Source organism: Panicum virgatum, chromosome 3K, assembly GCF_016808335.1.
Source record: "Panicum virgatum strain AP13 chromosome 3K, P.virgatum_v5, whole genome shotgun sequence".
NCBI lineage: Eukaryota > Viridiplantae > Streptophyta > Magnoliopsida > Poales > Poaceae > Panicum > Panicum virgatum.
In genome coordinates this window covers 33,152,565-33,169,377 of record NC_053138.1, presented here as the reverse complement: position 1 = coordinate 33,169,377, position 16,813 = coordinate 33,152,565, and the positions used below count along the sequence as shown (strand labels likewise).

The window sequence follows — 16,813 nt, the reverse complement described above, 5'->3', positions numbered from 1 at the left end:
CTCTCTCTCTCCCTCACCAATCTCTCTCTCTCTCTCTCTCCGCATCTCCCGGCGCCACCATCCCCTCCCACCGCCGTGCTGCCTTCTGCCCCTGCTGCAGCCCCGCAGGCCGTCGCCGCGGCTCGCCCACGGTCGCATCCCGCGCTGGCTGCCATCGCCGCCGCACTTCGCCCACACTGGCCGTCGCCGCGCCTCGCCCACGGCCGCATCACGCGCCCCCTCCGAGACCCACCATCAAGTAGGGAGAGCCGGCCGAGGAGGCAGAGCAGCTGGGGTGTGTGGACGCCATGGCGCGCCACCCTCCTCCGCACCGCCCACCCACCGCATCGGCGGCCGTGCACGCTCGCCATGCCCACCCGCCACAGCCGCGGCCCTGCTGCGAGAGGGGAAAGGGGCGGGGAAGAGAGGCGCCGCCATCGCACGCGGTCCCGTGCGCCACTGTGGCAAGGGAGGGGGCGGCGAGGGCCGAGAGAGGGAGGGGGGGCGAGCGCCTCCGTCCGCTGTCCGCGCCGGCAAGGGCCGAGCTCGAGGCAGCTGGAGGTATGGAGGGAGGGAGGCGGCGCCATGGCAACCGCGCGCGCCCGTTGCAGCCGCAGGCCTGCGCGCTCCGGCGTGCCCGCTGCGACGCTGTGCCCCGCGCCCTGCTATGCCGCGGCGAGAGGGGAAAGGGGCAAGGGAAGGGAGGAGCCGGGGCACCGAGCGAGCGCGGAGGTGGAGCGCGGTGGCGGGGCGCGAGCGAGTGCGGAGGCGGAGCGGCGTGGTGGGGAGGGGCAGGGACGAGCGGCGTGTGGGGAAAAGAGAGCCGCACGGTGGCGGCCACCTCCGATGGGTGAGCTACGCGTGGCTCGCGGCTGCCGGCCGGGAGTGGTGGTGCCGGTGTAGAAGAGGGCGGAGAGGAGCTCGTTTGCTGCCGATGTTAGGAGGGGCAGGGACGGGCGGGCGCGTGGGGGAGAGAGAGCGGCGCGACGGCGGGCAGTTCCGGTGGATGAGCTGGTGAGAGATGTGTGAGAGAGAGAGGGGAAGAGAGGGAGAAAGGACAAAATATGAGAAGATAAATAAATTTAAGATTTTTTTTGCAAATGTTCGCCACCGTGGCACCACGTGGCATGTCACGTCGGCTTCGGATGCACGGGACGGTTTTGGGACCCCTCGTGAAACACTTAATGTACTTTAGGGATCCTGATAGACAATCTGAAAGTTTGGGGACCTAAGCGGAACTTCGCTATAAGTTTGGGGACCTGGGGTGCAATTTACTCTTGTATAAAAAACCACTAGGACACAAACAGAGAGAAGCAACATGATGCCAGCGAGTTGTAGACCACCGTGTTGAGGGGGCACATCTGCATGGACGCAGTTGAGAAGATCCCGCCTAACCGCCTCCGTGTTTAGGGGGGATAGGCGACCATTGCACAGGCGGCAGCACCAGGCGCGTGGGGAGGGGGGGGGGACACCAGAGTTCTAAGACGGTGGACCCACAGAGTACGATGAGCGGATCCGGTCAGCCATGATCCAGCCTAATGCCCTAATCCGCACCAACGACCACGTCGTGCAAGGGCGGAGCTTCATTATGGGCACAGAGGACCTTTCTTTGAGAAAACAATAAACCTCATTGCGCAGGAACTAAGAAATTAAAGCATCAAGTTTTAGTGTGTACTAGTTGAATGCCCGTGCGTTACTACGGGAGTCAATCTTTTTAACGCGGAAAGAGAGTATACAGGAACAAATCATGATGCAAATCAAATAACCAACTGGATACCAATACTCTGAGCTAAAATTCAATTATAAAAAGATGCAAATCCCGTAGGAAAGTTGCAGACTTGCAGTAATATGCAACATTTTGTTCAGACATATGAGCTTGCCGTAATCAGCAATATCTTTTGTGGATTTCATTCATGATATTATCCCAGGTCAATTTAGAACACAATAAAAATCTTTACAACTTTTTGATACACTATTTGGTAGCAATTGAAGAATTTACAGAACTGATAGTAGCATGCAAGGACATTGCAGTCAGGACCTGCACATTACAGAATGATGATGGAGGTGGATTCTCATCTATAGCGTTAGGACCTCCTTATACACAATATTCTTTGTGTATGTACCGTTTCTCATTGGTGTCTTTTTCTTCTGGTTATCCAACATTTTTTTCCTCTCCTTCACACTTGGTTTTCTCTTGTCCTTCTTCTGGGATTTCTTCTTATCCTTGTTTTCATCTTCCTTGTCGCCTTCGTCAGCATTAGGTGGGAGTGTGAGGATCTTAATGTTTGACCTGGCGGTTGCTCTAGATAGCGCAACGTACAACTGACCATGTGCGAACACGGGTTCGGGCAAGTACACCCCCACGTTGGGAATAGTTTGCCCTTGTGCCTTGTTAACTGTCATGGCAAAGCTGAGCCTAATAGGGAATTGCTTTCTCTTGAACTGGAACGGGAACATCTCATCATCTGATGGGCATAAGGGTATCCGAGGAAGGAAAACCCGCTTTCCAGCATGCTGACCCAATACAATTTCAGCGTTGATTGAGTTTTTTTGCGAATCCTCGTACCATCAGTCTCGTTCCGTTGCAGAGTCCATTCGCAGGGTCGATATTTCTAAGCAATATGATTGGGCAGCCGATCTTAAGCTTTAGCATGTGTGGAGGTAAACCATTTGGGGTCAAGGTGTTAAAAAACTCCGAGGGGTAATAGTTATGTGGATCATCAATTGCAGAGTCGAAGCTATGATAAACCATCTCGTCCCCTTGAAAACTACTGATCATCTTCATATTAATCATATCCACCCGCTCATTTTGTGTTGACAAAATCGCCCTCGAAGTGATGTAGTCATTGCTTGCCATGTTCTCATTCAGCTTTGGGAATATGCATTCAATCAATCTATCAAGATCCTTACCATCTCCAGTATAAGGCACACATATATCGTCCGGGAGACGGACATCTCCATCACCGTTTACCTCCTCTGTTCCACCACCGATGCGCAAGAGATAATCTGCAAACCATGGGTCGCACTGTGCCCGCATGTTGCGCACCAACTTTAGATGCCGCATCCAATCCCAAAGGTACGACCTCCGCAGCAAAGCATCGACTATTTGAAACCTCGACCCCTTCCGGACAACAGGGAGGACCTGCCTGAAATCTCCACCAAAAACAACAGTCTTCCCACCAAATGGCAGCTCCGGCCGATCCATTATATCTCTCAAGCTTTTGTCAAGAGCCTCCACCGCTTGCCTCTTTGTCATTGTAGCCTCATCCCAAATTATAAGAGATGTTCCCCGCAGCAGCTTTGCAGTACCACTTTGTTTTGTGAAGCTACATAATCCACCATCCTCAATAGTAAGTGGTATTTTGAAGCGTGAGTGGGCGGTTCTTCCACCGGGCATGATGGAGCCGGCAACACCAGATGTAGCATTCGCCACAGCAAGCTTGTTCTCACTACGTACTCTAGCGAGCAGGGCCCTGTAAAGAAAATTCTTCCCAGTTCCACTAGGTCCATGCACAAAGAACAAACTGCCTTCATCCGTGTCAATCGCGGCCATGATCTCATCATATGCAGCCCTCTGCTCACTATTCAAGGACTCGGACAATGCCACATCATCCGCACGGGGAGATATGATTGCCTCCTCAAAGATCTCACATGGGATACCGCTTGCTGTGTCATAGGTGTCGTCGATATCGGGTAGTGGGAATAACTTTATGTCCTTCCCCATCGATTGCAACATATTTCTAAGGTCAATAAGCACCATTTGTTCCACGGCCGTGGGGGAAGGACTGTTGCATCGGTAGTCCCCTGACATTGCATCTAGATGTTTCTGCCATAGCCCGAACACATCACTTAGCTCGCAGAATACCAAAATCGTTGCAAATAGCCTTCGCAATGAGGACGGCATCTGGTACATTGTGGCTTCTGTAAGGCAATCATCAAGTGTGGTGTCTTCTTCGATCAAACCCCTTTTTTCTGCGGCCTCTCGAAATGTCAGCTGCAACACACCGTCTACCGTCCTCAAATGCTGATATGAGGTAGCACCGGTGACGTGGTTTAAGAGAACACGAAGAGAGTAGCGTTCACCTTCAGTCGAATGAGCCGAGACAATTCTACCAACTTAGCCACGGTTTTTATATTTTCTCCCCTGCCAGAACTTTCCATTAGATTGTCAAGTAAAATGCTCTGGGAAGTCACGGTACAGGATTCCACGAGCTTTCTCGTGTAACATATTTGCCTCGAGGTACGCCGTCAGCATTGACTGTTCGACCCCTGGACGGTTAACCACATCTTTGATCTTCTGGCGTTGATGGAATGAGACCATGTGCATGTCAGGAAGATGAAGCTGCAGCTGCTTCACGAGCGGATGGACCTTACTCAAGTCAAATCCGTATATCCTCCACAGCGCCTCTGGAGGTGTAACCCACCTGGCGTCTTTGTATTGCTTGATCTCGTCGATGTTTCCCTTTTCGTCCTCCTTGTCAGATTCTCTCACAGCCACGGACGCTTGGTCACGCCCCTTGTATATGTATTTGAACAAATATTTTATAGACTTAATGCTCCCGCATGCCTCAACATTGATGTGGTAGTTGAACAACCGCAGTAGGTAAGGGTTGTAAGGGACGACCCATTGATTGTCCAGCTCATGGCCCCGGATTTTTTCCTTACGCCCATCATCACTTCGCCTATAAACGGGATAAGAATTCTTGCCTTGCGAGGTGGCCTCACAGAAAGGGCGCGGGTAGTAGTTCTTGCATGAACCACGACCCTTCGTGCATGGGCAATTCATATTTAGCAAACCGCACGACCCATGCATCATATGCTTGGTGACCATCTTGTACAGCTCCGGGTACTTCTTCTTATTCGGTAGCTCAGCTGATATAAGAAGGTCATACTGCTCGGGACACATGAGTTTGAACTTGTTGCGCATTATAAGCAACCAATGGGCATGCGGCAATCCCCTCTTCTGGAATTCAATGACATATACATAGGTCTGGACCTCTCCAAGGATGTGATCTTCGAGCAAACTTTTCTTCAACTCCTCAAGTTTTGCCCTGAAGACCCGGGCAACGAGATCTGGACGATCCTGTGGTGTCTGGCCCGGGTAAAGTGAACTCCTAATCTCATCCCAATCAGGATTGCAGGTCATCGTGAGAAATATATCAGGTCTACCATACTTTCGCACCAATGCCATAGCATCCATGTACCGCCGCCTCATATCCCGAGGCCCTCCGATGAATGACGTACCCAGCACAGTACTCTTGCCAACTGCATCTGCTCGACCCTCGCCAGCATGAAGACTGTCAACAAGACCTTGGTATAGATCAGCCTTTATCTGATCCTGGTTATTATGGAAGTAATCTAAACGAGAGCTCTCGATCTTGACGTATGTGTCCACAGCAAACTGCTGAAAAAGACGCTTGCCATGCAATATTGGGTTAAATATTCCTGGCCACATCTAAAACTTGTAGCAGTAGTAATCACGCACAGACACACATAAATTTCTGGCAGAATCTGCACATACAAGAATATTATATTAGTGACCATGATTGCACGTCCTATGAGATACACTGCATGAGTTATGTCAAAAAAAATTACCTAGATCATCATCACCATTACCCTGCCCACGTTGTCTGCGTATCTCATGAGCGTCATTCACTTCTTCCATAGTAACACCTGCCTTTGGAATCATGAAGTGCCACCCCAGTTCACCTCTTGGAAAAACAGAGGGTACGAGAGTGCGTCGTAGCACCCATGATATGACCGGATGCCATGTATAGACCTATTCTTCCCTTGCAGGAGAACACTATGCTCAAATTGACCTCGATGCTCGCTCCCTTCTACCCATACAGCAGCCACTTCGGATGTGAGCGGTGTGTTATATGTTCTCTGGTCTAACCGCTGATCAAGGTTCAATTCCATGTGATAGTCATCAAGATTTTCATTCTGCCCGAAACTCCTGAGATGTTCAGAGTACGGAATGCCACTCATGATGTCGACCAACTTCCGAATCACCTCCTTGTCCATCTCTATGCACTTCTGCCGGCACTTCTGGAAACGATACTCAAGGCTCGGGTCGTCATCATAGAAGTAAAGTTCCAGGTGTCTAGGTTCCTTACCATCTTCTTTACCAAACGACCTAACGTTATGGTAAATTTGGCCATGCGCATGAAATGTGTATACCCCAGCAGTCCTCATATTGGTGGTGATATGATCAAGCTGACAATACAGTGAAGTGAATGAGAAATGCCCATTGAAAAATCTGATATTCGCACGAAAGTGCCTAGCATCAGCATCTGAACTTGACCACAGCCTCATGAGCTCGGGTGGTGTATCAGGTGTGGATAGCTTAATCTTCCCACTACGGCAGCAGAATCCGGGGGGCTCGAACTCAAACTTCTTCGGGTTGCATTCTGGGCAGTTCTCAACAGGCTCCAACATATGGGTATCCTCAGGCATATTGGCATACACTGCATCGTACGGATCTGATACATCATCCGCATCATTGAGTAGGACTTCCTCTTCAGTGTCGTCATCTAAAGTGAAGTATTTAAGCAGTAATGTGTTAGACATATTTAGCGATGCTATTAAAGCATCTTGGAATTTGTCTTCATACCGAAATATAAGTATCTTGTCCTGCAAAGCGGTATCCTTCAAACTCCTCGTCGTCCTCCTCGAATATCACGTCCTCATCGCAATCATCCTCGGCGCAATCATCCTCGGCTATGAATTAGGCACACGGGTTAATGAAATGGATGTTGTCATGTGCGAAAGAAATAATAATTTTAATCTAAGAAAATAAAGAAATTACCATCATCTATACAATTGTACATGTTGGATCCCCCATATATTTTGGTTGGCTTTGACCAAGACTATCTATAAAACATATAACACGATTTTTGTTAAGATAGGTTTTAAGTTATAATAGATGTATGAGGATGAAAATGTAGTAATTGTAACTACCTTCCATAGTATCAGTCGATTGAGTCGGGGTTTGCGGTATACCGACTTCATCCTCATTATCTTCATAAATGCTTTGATCTCCATATACTGTTCGACAAGATTTTCTTGCCATGTTTGACGCAAAATGTTGATTCCGATGTATTAATAATGAATGTCTTTCTCCGTGTGTAACATGATGCCTATGATTTAAGCGGCCAGCAAGCATTTCTGGGGCCTCAAGATCAGGTGATTGTTCTTCACGTGATGGTGGTACGTAGAATGGCGTCCAGTCAAATTGGGGTATAGTCACATCGGCTGCACTTACTTTTGCACCATCCTTAGCTGGATCCAAAAGTTCAGGGACATAATGTGGATTCTCCATGGCGATGGAGTGAGGGTGCCGTATATTATTTCTCAACTTTGTTTTTGCTCATTTGCACACTCTCTTCCCCTCCAACCATGCCATATTATTGCGCTCAATTCTAGCTTTCCTTTGCTCTGGAGTCAAGTTTTTGTACCACTCCCTACTGTACATGCTCTTTGACTTTTTTGTCATTTTATGGGATACAAAATCAAGGTTGCTTATGGTCTTGTTAGAGACTTCAGGAGACACCCCAGCTGCACACTTGTCACCTAGCTTTGGAGATTGGAAGGATTGGTCCTGAGTGGCGACATCGCAGGGTTGATATTCATTTTTTATTTGGAGGCGGTCATTACTTTTATTAGGATCAACATTTTCATCGTTCAATGCACCGGCCTCCTCTACAAATAGTTTGTACAAATATAAGAACAAAAGGTAGTAAAAATCAAACTAAAACTGCACTGTCAAATGCAATTTCAGAAACTCTAATTGGCATCATATTCTTTTCATGATATTATGAGGACCACACAAGCACAAAACCAAAGTAGATATACATGAGTAAATGGTACGAAGTATTAAAAGATCCAACTAATTTGTAACAATCCTGAAATATTGATACATCCAGATTACATGTAATATATTTGTGTAACACCGCAAAAACCAAATGCATGCAGCACCTCTCTTTTTTTTGACGCACTTCACGTTTCCTCAGATTTCTTGCATTCTTCTCTTCCTGAGACATTGTTGCATATCTTGTTCTTTCCCTTTCCCTCTTTCGTTGCTCAGTACTATTGTTTGCTATCTGTAACCTGGATTCACCTTCAGCCCCTGCGGTTTTAAATAGCAGAACATATATGTAGTTAGTGCATCTATATTTTTAACTAAAGTAACACCTTCTGTCATGTGTATTCATTAGTTACCTCCATTAGTGCAGTTTGTCAAATCGCTAAATGGAGCACGATCTTGAGAACCGTTTATTTCCATGGGACTCTGATATTCTGTAAACCACACATAAACAAAAACCAAATTTAGTCTTACTAGAAAGGCCGCGCAGCCTTGCTGCGCGTGACCTGATTTTTTTTCCTTTTATTTGTATTATATGAAACTTTGTTTGATGCATGTGACAGCTGTGGTTGTATAGTTCATAAGAAGCCTCTACCAGACTAGTGGTTCTGTGCAATGCAGGCTGCAGACTGCTTTGTTGAGGGCGTCAGCGCATTGGGCTACCTGATGATCTGATCTGCATTGTTTTGCATCCAAAATCATGTAACCTGTTCAGCCTATCTCTGATTGGTCACTTTGGCACTTGGTGAACATTTCAGCATTTCGCTCTGTGCATGACTTCCATCTTCATCCATGTTTGAAGGGAGAAGTTAAGCCATCATTCTCTAATTCTCAACCAAAAAAGAGGAGTAAGACAGCAATGCGCTATCTTCTGTTTCTGGGAATGACAAGAGTGACTATGAGACTGTCGATATGAAGTTACATAATGTTTGCAGATATAGAATATGATGCGCCAACAACAGTATTAAATAAAAGTTAACATACCTGAATTTACCATATCACTTTAGGATCAGAAAATGGATTTTTACATAATCTTGTTCTTTTTTCTTTTTTCGACAACATCAATAACAACAAATTACATAGGCACAACACAACCGAGCTGAATCTATTTCAAAAAAAAGGGGGGAATAGAAGTGCTACTGTTCTTGGGAGAGAAAAAGGGAACCCTGAAATCTGAACTGTCATTGTGCTCACCAGAGCTGAAGTAGCATCTGCGTGCGTATCCTTAAGATAAAGGATGGCGACGTATGATCTGAACTCACATGGCTCTGAATCATATACTTGGAAAAAAAAGTCACGAACATTTGAACACATCTATTGGTGTTTGGTTCTAGAACTCATTTGGGGGGCTCAAAATCATCGTCAACATCATAAGCGGGGTTGCATAAGCATCTGAACAGCCTTCAGATTCCCTGCACCGCAAATGTACTGATTTCTTACTGAAGATTTCAATTCATAAATCATTGATATGAAACAAATATGCGTGGTGATTGAACAATTGCCTGAGTAAATGCAGGAGTTCGATATGGCACCGTCCGAGCTATGTCATCATCTGAACTGTCATCTGAACTGCTGTCATCATCAAGAACTGTTCGTTTTGATGGCCCTGACGGCCCTGGCCCTGGCCCAGGTAATGCCTCCTTGTCCCTCTATTCATGTTCCATTTGATCAAATATTGAATTTTGTAAATGTCAGTTTCACTGGTTAAACTCTAGATGCAGCGGTGCAGCACATCGCGATATAAATAGTTTACCTGAAATTTTTCAAGGCCGTTGCTCGGGCCTTCAGATCCTCTTTATTGACATTGTTTTCGTAAAGCACCTAAATAAAAACCCCATGAAATAAAATAAGCTCGATGTGCAGATAGTTTCAACAGATGAATCTGGAATAGAAAACTACTCATAATGCAAGATGACCAATGTAGTCCTCGAACAGCTCGCTCCTGAAAAGGAGGGTGAAAACAACAGTGCCATCCAGTATGTTGTCCCTGAAATATTTGACAACCGAGATTGATCCATTGTATATGACCATTCTAGAGACATTAGCTCAATTTACTCGACTCTCGGAGTTCTAAAGTTCCAATTGCTGCTGTTTTATACCATCCTCTCATTTTTCATTTTTCTTTATGGAAAATATCAAATGTCAAGTTGGTACCTAGTAGTAGTACCTACCTGGATATGCTGTTCTTGCCATAGCCGTCATAGGCCTTCCTCTGCAGAGGGTCACTCAGAACCTGGTAGGCCTCTCCAAGAGCCTGGGAACCATCATCGAGACTTCGAGAGGGGAACCATCATCGAGAGGGGAACCATCAGCTTGTCAGCACACTACACATTCACTCCGCTAAATCAAGTCGTTGTCCAGCAAGAACATGGACTGAATCAAGCTGCAGTGAGGACTTGGAACTTCTCGGCCGCCTGCGGGTCGTTGGGATTCTTGTCTGGAATTCTGGATGCACCTGCCTCGCCTGAACATAGAAACAGAATCTAAACACATAAGAAAATTTCCCAAACAAGCAGGAACCAAAAGGCATTTGCTGTTTCTGATGGGAGAAGCTGAGCAGCAGCAGCATCAGACGAGCAAGATAAGACGGTTGGAAAGGATTAAGTGGGGACCTTGATGTAGTAGGCCTTGCAGATCTCGTCGTCAGATGCGGCGGGACAGACGCCGAGCACGTCGTAGTACTCCGTCTCCTTCGTCATCGCCGCCGACGCCGGCGCTGCTCGCTAGCCAAGAACACCTACTACTCCGTTAGCAAGAAGCAGGAGGCCGGCAGCAGGGAATGGATAGAGGAGCGCGGAAAGGAAGGAGGTGAGCTGCGCCAGATGGAAGGGAGGAAGAAAAGGCGCATCACTCATTCATGGCGCAGCGCAGGAAGGAGGGAGCCCATCCCCCACAGGCCCATCTTTCCAGTGATGCGCACGCTGCAGCAGCAGAGCTGGGCAGAGGGCAGCGGAGCGGGGGCGAAGGCTGCGCGCGGCGCCGTGCTGCCCTGTGCCTCTCCCTTCGTTCCGTCCCTCCCCACACACACTCTCTCTCTCCCTCCCTCTCTCTCCTGCGCCGGTCGGATCCGGGGGGAGCAAGCCGAGAGCAGGCAACAGGAGCTCGGGCTGGCGGCGGGCGAGGCCCCGCGGCGCGCGGGCGGCGGCGGCCGGCTCGTGGGGGCGCTCCCCATTCCCCTGCGCTCTCCTGGCGGCGGAGCCGAGGACAGCCGGCGGCGTGCGAGGCCGGCTGCGGAGGGCGGCTGCGAGCTGCAGGCGCCCGCGGGGCGTGCGGCGGAGGCCGGCGGGAGGCGGCGGCCGGCGCATGCAGGGGTGGCCTCGGCCAGCGGCCGTGAGGAGCGGGCCGCGGAGAGGAGGGGCTCGCTCAGCCGCTGGCCGTTGGTCGCCGGATCGACGGCCACGATTTTTTTGATGACGTGGCACGATGTGGTGCCACCTTTTGGTGCGTGAATCGTAGTAAGAGATACGATAGTAAATACAAGTAGAAATACATGAATGATATCCAAACTGAAACAAAGGCCTATAGCACAACACACCCTAAATTTGGAGGTTAAATTGCTGCAAGGGGCTTATGATCGGCATCATGAGATTCCCCACGAATTAGCATGCAACCAAAACATAGTGCAAGGCAAAGAAGTCATTTTATTGCTGAACAGAAATTCAAAGCAGTAAAATCGATGAAGCGCGCATAAGATGGAAGCAGGGATGAACTTAATCCGCTGGAAGTCAAAAGAAGCCATTATATTGATAACACAACCATAGTAACAGAACATATACACAGTTCATGCATATGAGCCATTTATTACTATCATACTACAGAATTGGTAATCAGCAAAAAGGAAACGAACAAAAGCTTGTTATGCAGCACCTTTTTTTCTGACGCGCTTCACGTTTCCTCAGATTTCTTGCATTTTTCTCTTCCTGAGACATCGCTGCATACCTTGCTCTTTCCCTTTCCCGCTTACATTGTTTATTATTATGGCTTGCTGACGATGAATTGGGTACACTCTCAGCCCCTACGTTATAAATAACACAACCTATATACTCAGTGCATCTGTTTTTCTAATGCAATCAATCTATAATATCATTTTATTACGAATATGTAAAGTTTAACCTAATCACTAACCTGGAACATCTTGTGAGTCCGCATTGGTCAATACGGAATCTCCATAGGCAGCACAATCTCGAGAAAGCACTGCAACAAAGTTTGATTAGCGTGTAGTGTGATATCTAATAAATGCAACATCACCTACTGTTTACCTGTCGGCGTCGATGCAATACCCTCATGTCGGGGAGTTCCCCATACGTAGGAGTCATTAGTATGCAACCAATCACTATTCTCATCAAGATCAAGTCCAGCTGGTTGTCCAGTCATGTCACTCTTGTTTTGATACCTATAAAAATCGTGGTCACCATGATGGTTTGGGAAGAAAGAGGAACTGCTACACAAAAAATGGTCATGCTGTGCAAGAGCATCTTGAGGAAATGGACTACTCTTTACTAATTTTCCAATTGCATGTCTTACTGCTCATTTCAGTTTTTCTGTTATCCTGATGGGTTTTTCATACATCAAGTTTGATAGGTATTTCGGCGTACGCGGCAATAACACATACAAAACCATGGCCTCAGAGTGAAATCATGAGAGCCATCAAGAGGCAGCAGACCAGAAGGCCAGAACTCTAAAAACAACTCAAAATTAATATTCCTTCCATGCCAATAACACATTTTTGTTATGTTGTAGTTGCAGGTCTAAATAACCATGCACACAGGTTACACCATCAGAAAATAACTATCATGACCTCAGTTCTCCTTGCTGCATTACTGGTGGGCAGTACAACATTGACACAGCTCACTTTTTACCCCATAACTTCCAAATGATTCATATTAGTGGAAAACATTATCATACTCTTTTTAAAGCAATACAGGTCGAGTATAACTGCTCACTGTGAAAAACAACAACAACAACAACAACATAGCATTTTTTCCCAAGCAAGTTGGGGTAGGCTAGAGATGAAACCCGAAAGAAATAAGTTCAAGATTCAGGCACATTGATAGCTAGTCTCCAAGCGCTTCTATCCAAAGCTATCTCTTTAGAGATATTCCAATCCTTAAGGTCTCTCTTAACCGACTCATCCCACGTCAGTTTAGATCTACCTCTACCCCTCTTTACATTATCGACCCGCTCAAGAACCCCATTACGCACCGGCGCCTCAGGAGACCTTCGTTGGACATGTCCAAACCATCTCAGCCGATGCTGGGTAAGTTTCTCCTCAATTGGTGCCACCCCGACCCTATCCCGAATAACTTCGATCCGGACTCTATCCCTCCTTGTGTGCCTGCAAAACCACCGCAACATCCGCATCTCTGCTACACTCAGTTGCTGGACATGTCGTCTTTTTGTAGGCCAACATTCAGCACCGTATAACAGCGCCGGACGAATTGCTGTCATATAGAATTTGCCTTTTAGCTTTTGTGGCACCCTCTTGTCACAAAGGATGCCAGAAGCTTGCCGTCATTTCAACTAGCCAGCTGAAATTCTATGTCTAACATCTTAATCAATGTCGCAATCCTTTTGTAGCACCGATCCTAAATACCGAAAAGTATCCTTCTGGACCACCACTTGCCCATCTAGACTAATGTCTCCCCCCTCATGCCTAGTCGCGCTGAAATCGCACATCATGTATTCGGTCTTGGTCCTACTAAGTCTGAACCCTTTCGACTCTAACGTGCGTCTCCACAGCTCTAACTTCCTATTAACCCCTGCCCTACTCTCGTCAACTAGCACCACATCATCAGCAAAGAGCATACACCAAGGGATCTCATCTTGTATATCCCTTGTGACCTCATCCATCACTAAAGCAAATAAATAAGGGCTCAATGCTGACCCCTAGTGTAGGCCTATGTTAATAGGAAAGTCAGTGGTGTTGCCATCACATGTCCGGACAAACGTCGTCGCATCCTTGTACATATCCTTAATGAGGGTAATGTACTTGGTTGGGACTTTGTGCTTCTCCAAAGCTCACCACATGACATTTCTCGGTACTTTGTCATATGCCTTCTCAAGGTCAATGAAGACCATGTGCAAGTCCTTCTTCTGCTCCCTATGGGAATATCAATGGGAATATCATCAGGGCCCATCGCTTTACCTCCCTTCATCCTCTTCAAAGCCTCCCCGATCTCTACCTCCTGAATTCTCCTCACAAAACGTCTGTTGGTATCGTCAAAAGAGTCATCTAACTCAAGGGTAGGGCTCTCACTCTTCCCATTAAACAACTTGTCGAAGTACTCTCTCCATCTATCCATGATCTCCTCATCCTTCACTAGCAGTCGATCTGTCCCATCCTTAATGCATTTGATTTGGTTGATGTCCCTTGTCTTCCGCTCGCGGATCCTAGCCATCCTATAAATGTCCTTCTCCCCTTCTTTCGTGCCTAGCCGCTGATACAGGTCATCATACGCCTTATCCTTTGCTACACTCACAGCTCGCTTTGCAACCCTCTTCGCTAATTTATAGCCCTCGATGTTGGCTGCACTCTTGTCAAGGTGGAGGCGCTTGAAACACTCCTTCTTCTCCTTAATAGCCCTTTGCACCTCATTGTTGCACCACCAGGTGTCTTTCCCCTCCTATTTGCCTCCCCTACTCACACTCACTGTGAAATGTGTTACCAAAATTTAAGCCTATGGGGATGATAACAGGTGCAGAACTGTGGGGTACTGAATACAGGTTGCACACCAGAAAACATCCAGAATGAATTATTTGTTTGTTTTATAGCAACAATGCTGGCCATCATGGACTACTCAATTTCATTCCGATCATCACAAAACGGTGCAGCCTAGATTTTAATACAGCAAGGTTATACTCTCCTTTGCTTTCAAGAAACTGCAATCATAGTCTAAAGCACACAACCAGATGCTTATATATTTCAGGTTTGGCCTCACAGCATACTTATATATTTATGTGGCCTTCATCCAGATGCTCAAGGGCCTGAATGCGTCAGCGTGTTACAAAGATCTTAACTCCAAAAATAATTACAATGTTGAATTACAAAGATCTCAACTCCAAAAATAATTACAATGTTGAATATGAAAAAACGTGGGCATAGGAGATGGCTGAATGGGCCCATACAGGAGCAGGGCAATGCCAGCATTTCAAGTCTTTGAAAAAATCATTGAAGTAACCCTCTGTTGTCTTATAGAGCGTTCTACACTTCCTGGGCTGTGGTATAAGATTAATGCAATTTATAAATAAGCTAATAATGGATTCATGTTTTACTCATAATTCACCCAAAGTACCCTATTTCTCCTACAGTACTTGTAAAAGCATTCCTAGAACCAATTTGAGGTCTGAACTTTTATTTTCATTTCATAAAATACAACAATGACCATTAGGAAATTACATTCCAAGCATACATGGACCCAACTGCAAATTCTATATAATGCATGTTAACTGACAGTGACGCCATGCCAACATTCCCTCAGATACCACTGAAAACAAATTTGAACAACGACCAAGTTGTTGATATACTATTATGTCAGATACAGACCTCCAATAATTGAAACTTTTCTAGTGCAGAAATTAATTTAAACAAATTTGAACAATGACCATGTTCGCACCTGAACTCTAAACAAATCAATTTCTTACTGCATATCATAAGCTAACTAAATCTGTTTTATTTTTTTGATGACAAGATGATCTGCTATTCAAGTAAATTACATCTACGCATTTGTGATACAGATCGGCATCAAACCATAGAATCTGCTCGGTTAAACCACAATTCATCAATACAGGCTGTGGATCAACACTGCAACACAGACCCACAGCATACACCATGCTCACCAAACAATTGGAATTGGAGGCGGTTAGATCAGCATCAGAACGTGGAATTGGAGGCGGCTACAGATTAGCATCAGAAGGTGGAATTACCTTGACTACGAAATTCGTCTATACAGGCTGCAGATCGAGCAACGCGAAATTCCCATACAGATTAGAGGGCAAACCAAACAATCGGAACCAGTGTCAAATGCGCACACCCATCTTGCGGACACGTACCTCGCGGATGCCGTTGCAGCGATCCTTGACGGCGAGCACGAGCTGGAAGGCGCCGAGCCCGACGATCCTTGGAGGCGCCGCGATCTCGGAGCCGGCAGGCCGTGGGGTCTCGCGCCGGAGCCGGCGTCGAGTGGCGGGAGGGAGGCGCGAAGGGGTCCGAGCTTCAGTTGGGGGAGGGAGGCCGCATCGGGTGGGGGGAAGGTGATGCGCGAGGGGGACGGCCTTCCTCTCCGCCGGTGTGGAGGGCGGCACCAGGCTTGAAGAGAGGAGGGGCGCCCCGGCCGCAGAGGAAGGGGCCGACGAATGCGTGGCGCACGGCGACGAGCGGGCGGATAGAGATGGCGGCGTGGCTTCGTGGGCGGCGGCGGCGTGGAGGGCGGCGGCCACGGACACCGTGCGTCTGAGGGATTCGCAGGGGAGGAGGATGAGCCGTCGAGCGGGGGAGCGGCGACGGGGAACCGTCGGGCGTGGTGGGCGGGGGTGTAGAGGGCAGCGGATCCGTGGAAACTGCTCTGCGCGCTCGGGAGTGGTGGACCGACGCACGGAGGGGGAAGACCCACAGAGTGCAGGCAGACTCATGGCGGAGGCAGACCCACGGGAGAGGTAGACTCACTTCGTTCTTTTTAGTTAGTACGAGATTTGGGTTGATATAGGACGTGTTTGGGACCGCGTTGCGTCGCGCATGAGCGAGAAATGCGGAAAAATCCTGCCGAACGCCTCGCGACGAACGCGCGTCCGCCGGCCGCCCATAACGCAAAACGCAGGAAAAACAACTACGCAACCTAGAATCGCAAAAGCGGCCTCCGAGCCGCTTATGCGTATACGCGCCGCGCATTTCTCACCCTCCGTCCCAAACAGGGCCATAGGAAGGGGCAACGTGGAACTCGGATTCTGCGGCTCCCATGTGGACGACCATCAGAT

The 16,813-nt window shown here is 47.7% G+C and overlaps 3 protein-coding genes across 8 annotated transcripts; all 3 read right to left on the bottom strand.

Annotated features, from left to right (window-relative positions):
- Nucleotides 1-2,055: 2,055 nt before the first annotated feature.
- On the bottom strand, nt 2,056-3,892 carry LOC120700861 (ATP-dependent DNA helicase PIF1-like). Its single transcript, XM_039985070.1, has 2 exons — nt 2,546-3,892; nt 2,056-2,493 (listed from the first exon to the last, which is right to left on the bottom strand). Exons 1-2 carry the CDS (start codon nt 3,890-3,892, stop codon nt 2,056-2,058), a joined length of 1,785 nt encoding a protein of 594 aa, XP_039841004.1.
- Nucleotides 3,893-4,147: 255 nt separating this feature from the next.
- Nucleotides 4,148-7,051, bottom strand: LOC120700860. Its single transcript, XM_039985069.1, has 5 exons — nt 6,982-7,051; nt 6,206-6,512; nt 5,876-6,115; nt 5,575-5,690; nt 4,148-5,424 (listed from the first exon to the last, which is right to left on the bottom strand). Exons 1-5 carry the CDS (start codon nt 7,049-7,051, stop codon nt 4,148-4,150), a joined length of 2,010 nt encoding a protein of 669 aa, XP_039841003.1.
- Nucleotides 7,052-7,718: 667 nt separating this feature from the next.
- Nucleotides 7,719-16,505, bottom strand: LOC120699046 (cactin-like). 6 transcript variants are annotated; one of them, XR_005685175.1, is made up of 9 exons: nt 15,893-16,505; nt 12,103-12,236; nt 11,969-12,037; nt 11,711-11,858; nt 10,456-10,580; nt 10,015-10,288; nt 9,743-9,830; nt 9,597-9,664; nt 9,346-9,492 (listed from the first exon to the last, which is right to left on the bottom strand). XR_005685175.1 is itself a non-coding variant. In XM_039982911.1 (7 exons), exons 3-7 carry the CDS (start codon nt 12,215-12,217, stop codon nt 7,794-7,796), a joined length of 723 nt encoding a protein of 240 aa, XP_039838845.1. In that variant the 5' UTR covers nt 12,218-12,236; nt 15,893-16,189; nt 16,223-16,465; the 3' UTR covers nt 7,719-7,793. The 6 variants fall into 6 exon arrangements, 1 of the variants encoding a protein (XP_039838845.1); XR_005685172.1 differs by having other exon boundaries at nt 10,015-10,307; nt 15,893-16,503; XR_005685173.1 differs by having other exon boundaries at nt 10,015-10,307; nt 10,456-10,566; nt 15,893-16,503.
- Nucleotides 16,506-16,813: the final 308 nt, after the last annotated feature.

What these genes read in the sequence shown, in the direction of transcription:
- LOC120700860 (XM_039985069.1), bottom strand. Translation starts at nt 7,051, where the DNA reads ATGGCAAGAAAATCTTGTCGAACAGTATATGGAGATCAAAGCATTTAT. An exon ending in GAATTGAACCTTGATCAGCG is followed by an intron (nt 5,691 to 5,875) that starts GTTAGACCAGAG and finishes TGTTTTTCCAAG; the next exon opens with AGGTGAACTGGGGTGGCACT. An exon ending in TAATGGTGATGATGATCTAG is followed by an intron (nt 5,425 to 5,574) that starts GTAATTTTTTTT and finishes AGATGTGGCCAG; the next exon opens with GAATATTTAACCCAATATTG.
- LOC120699046 (XM_039982911.1), bottom strand. Translation starts at nt 12,217, where the DNA reads ATGACTGGACAACCAGCTGGACTTGATCTTGATGAGAATAGTGATTGG. An exon ending in TATTGCATCGACGCCGACAG is followed by an intron (nt 12,038 to 12,102) that starts GTAAACAGTAGG and finishes ACTTTGTTGCAG; the next exon opens with TGCTTTCTCGAGATTGTGCT. An exon ending in CGTGAAGCGCGTCAGAAAAA is followed by an intron (nt 8,280 to 11,713) that starts AAGGTGCTGCAT and finishes TGTGTGGTTTAC; the next exon opens with AGAATATCAGAGTCCCATGG.
- LOC120700861 (XM_039985070.1), bottom strand. Translation starts at nt 3,892, where the DNA reads ATGTACCAGATGCCGTCCTCATTGCGAAGGCTATTTGCAACGATTTTG. An exon ending in GCAACGGAACGAGACTGATG is followed by an intron (nt 2,494 to 2,545) that starts GTACGAGGATTC and finishes GTATTGGGTCAG; the next exon opens with CATGCTGGAAAGCGGGTTTT.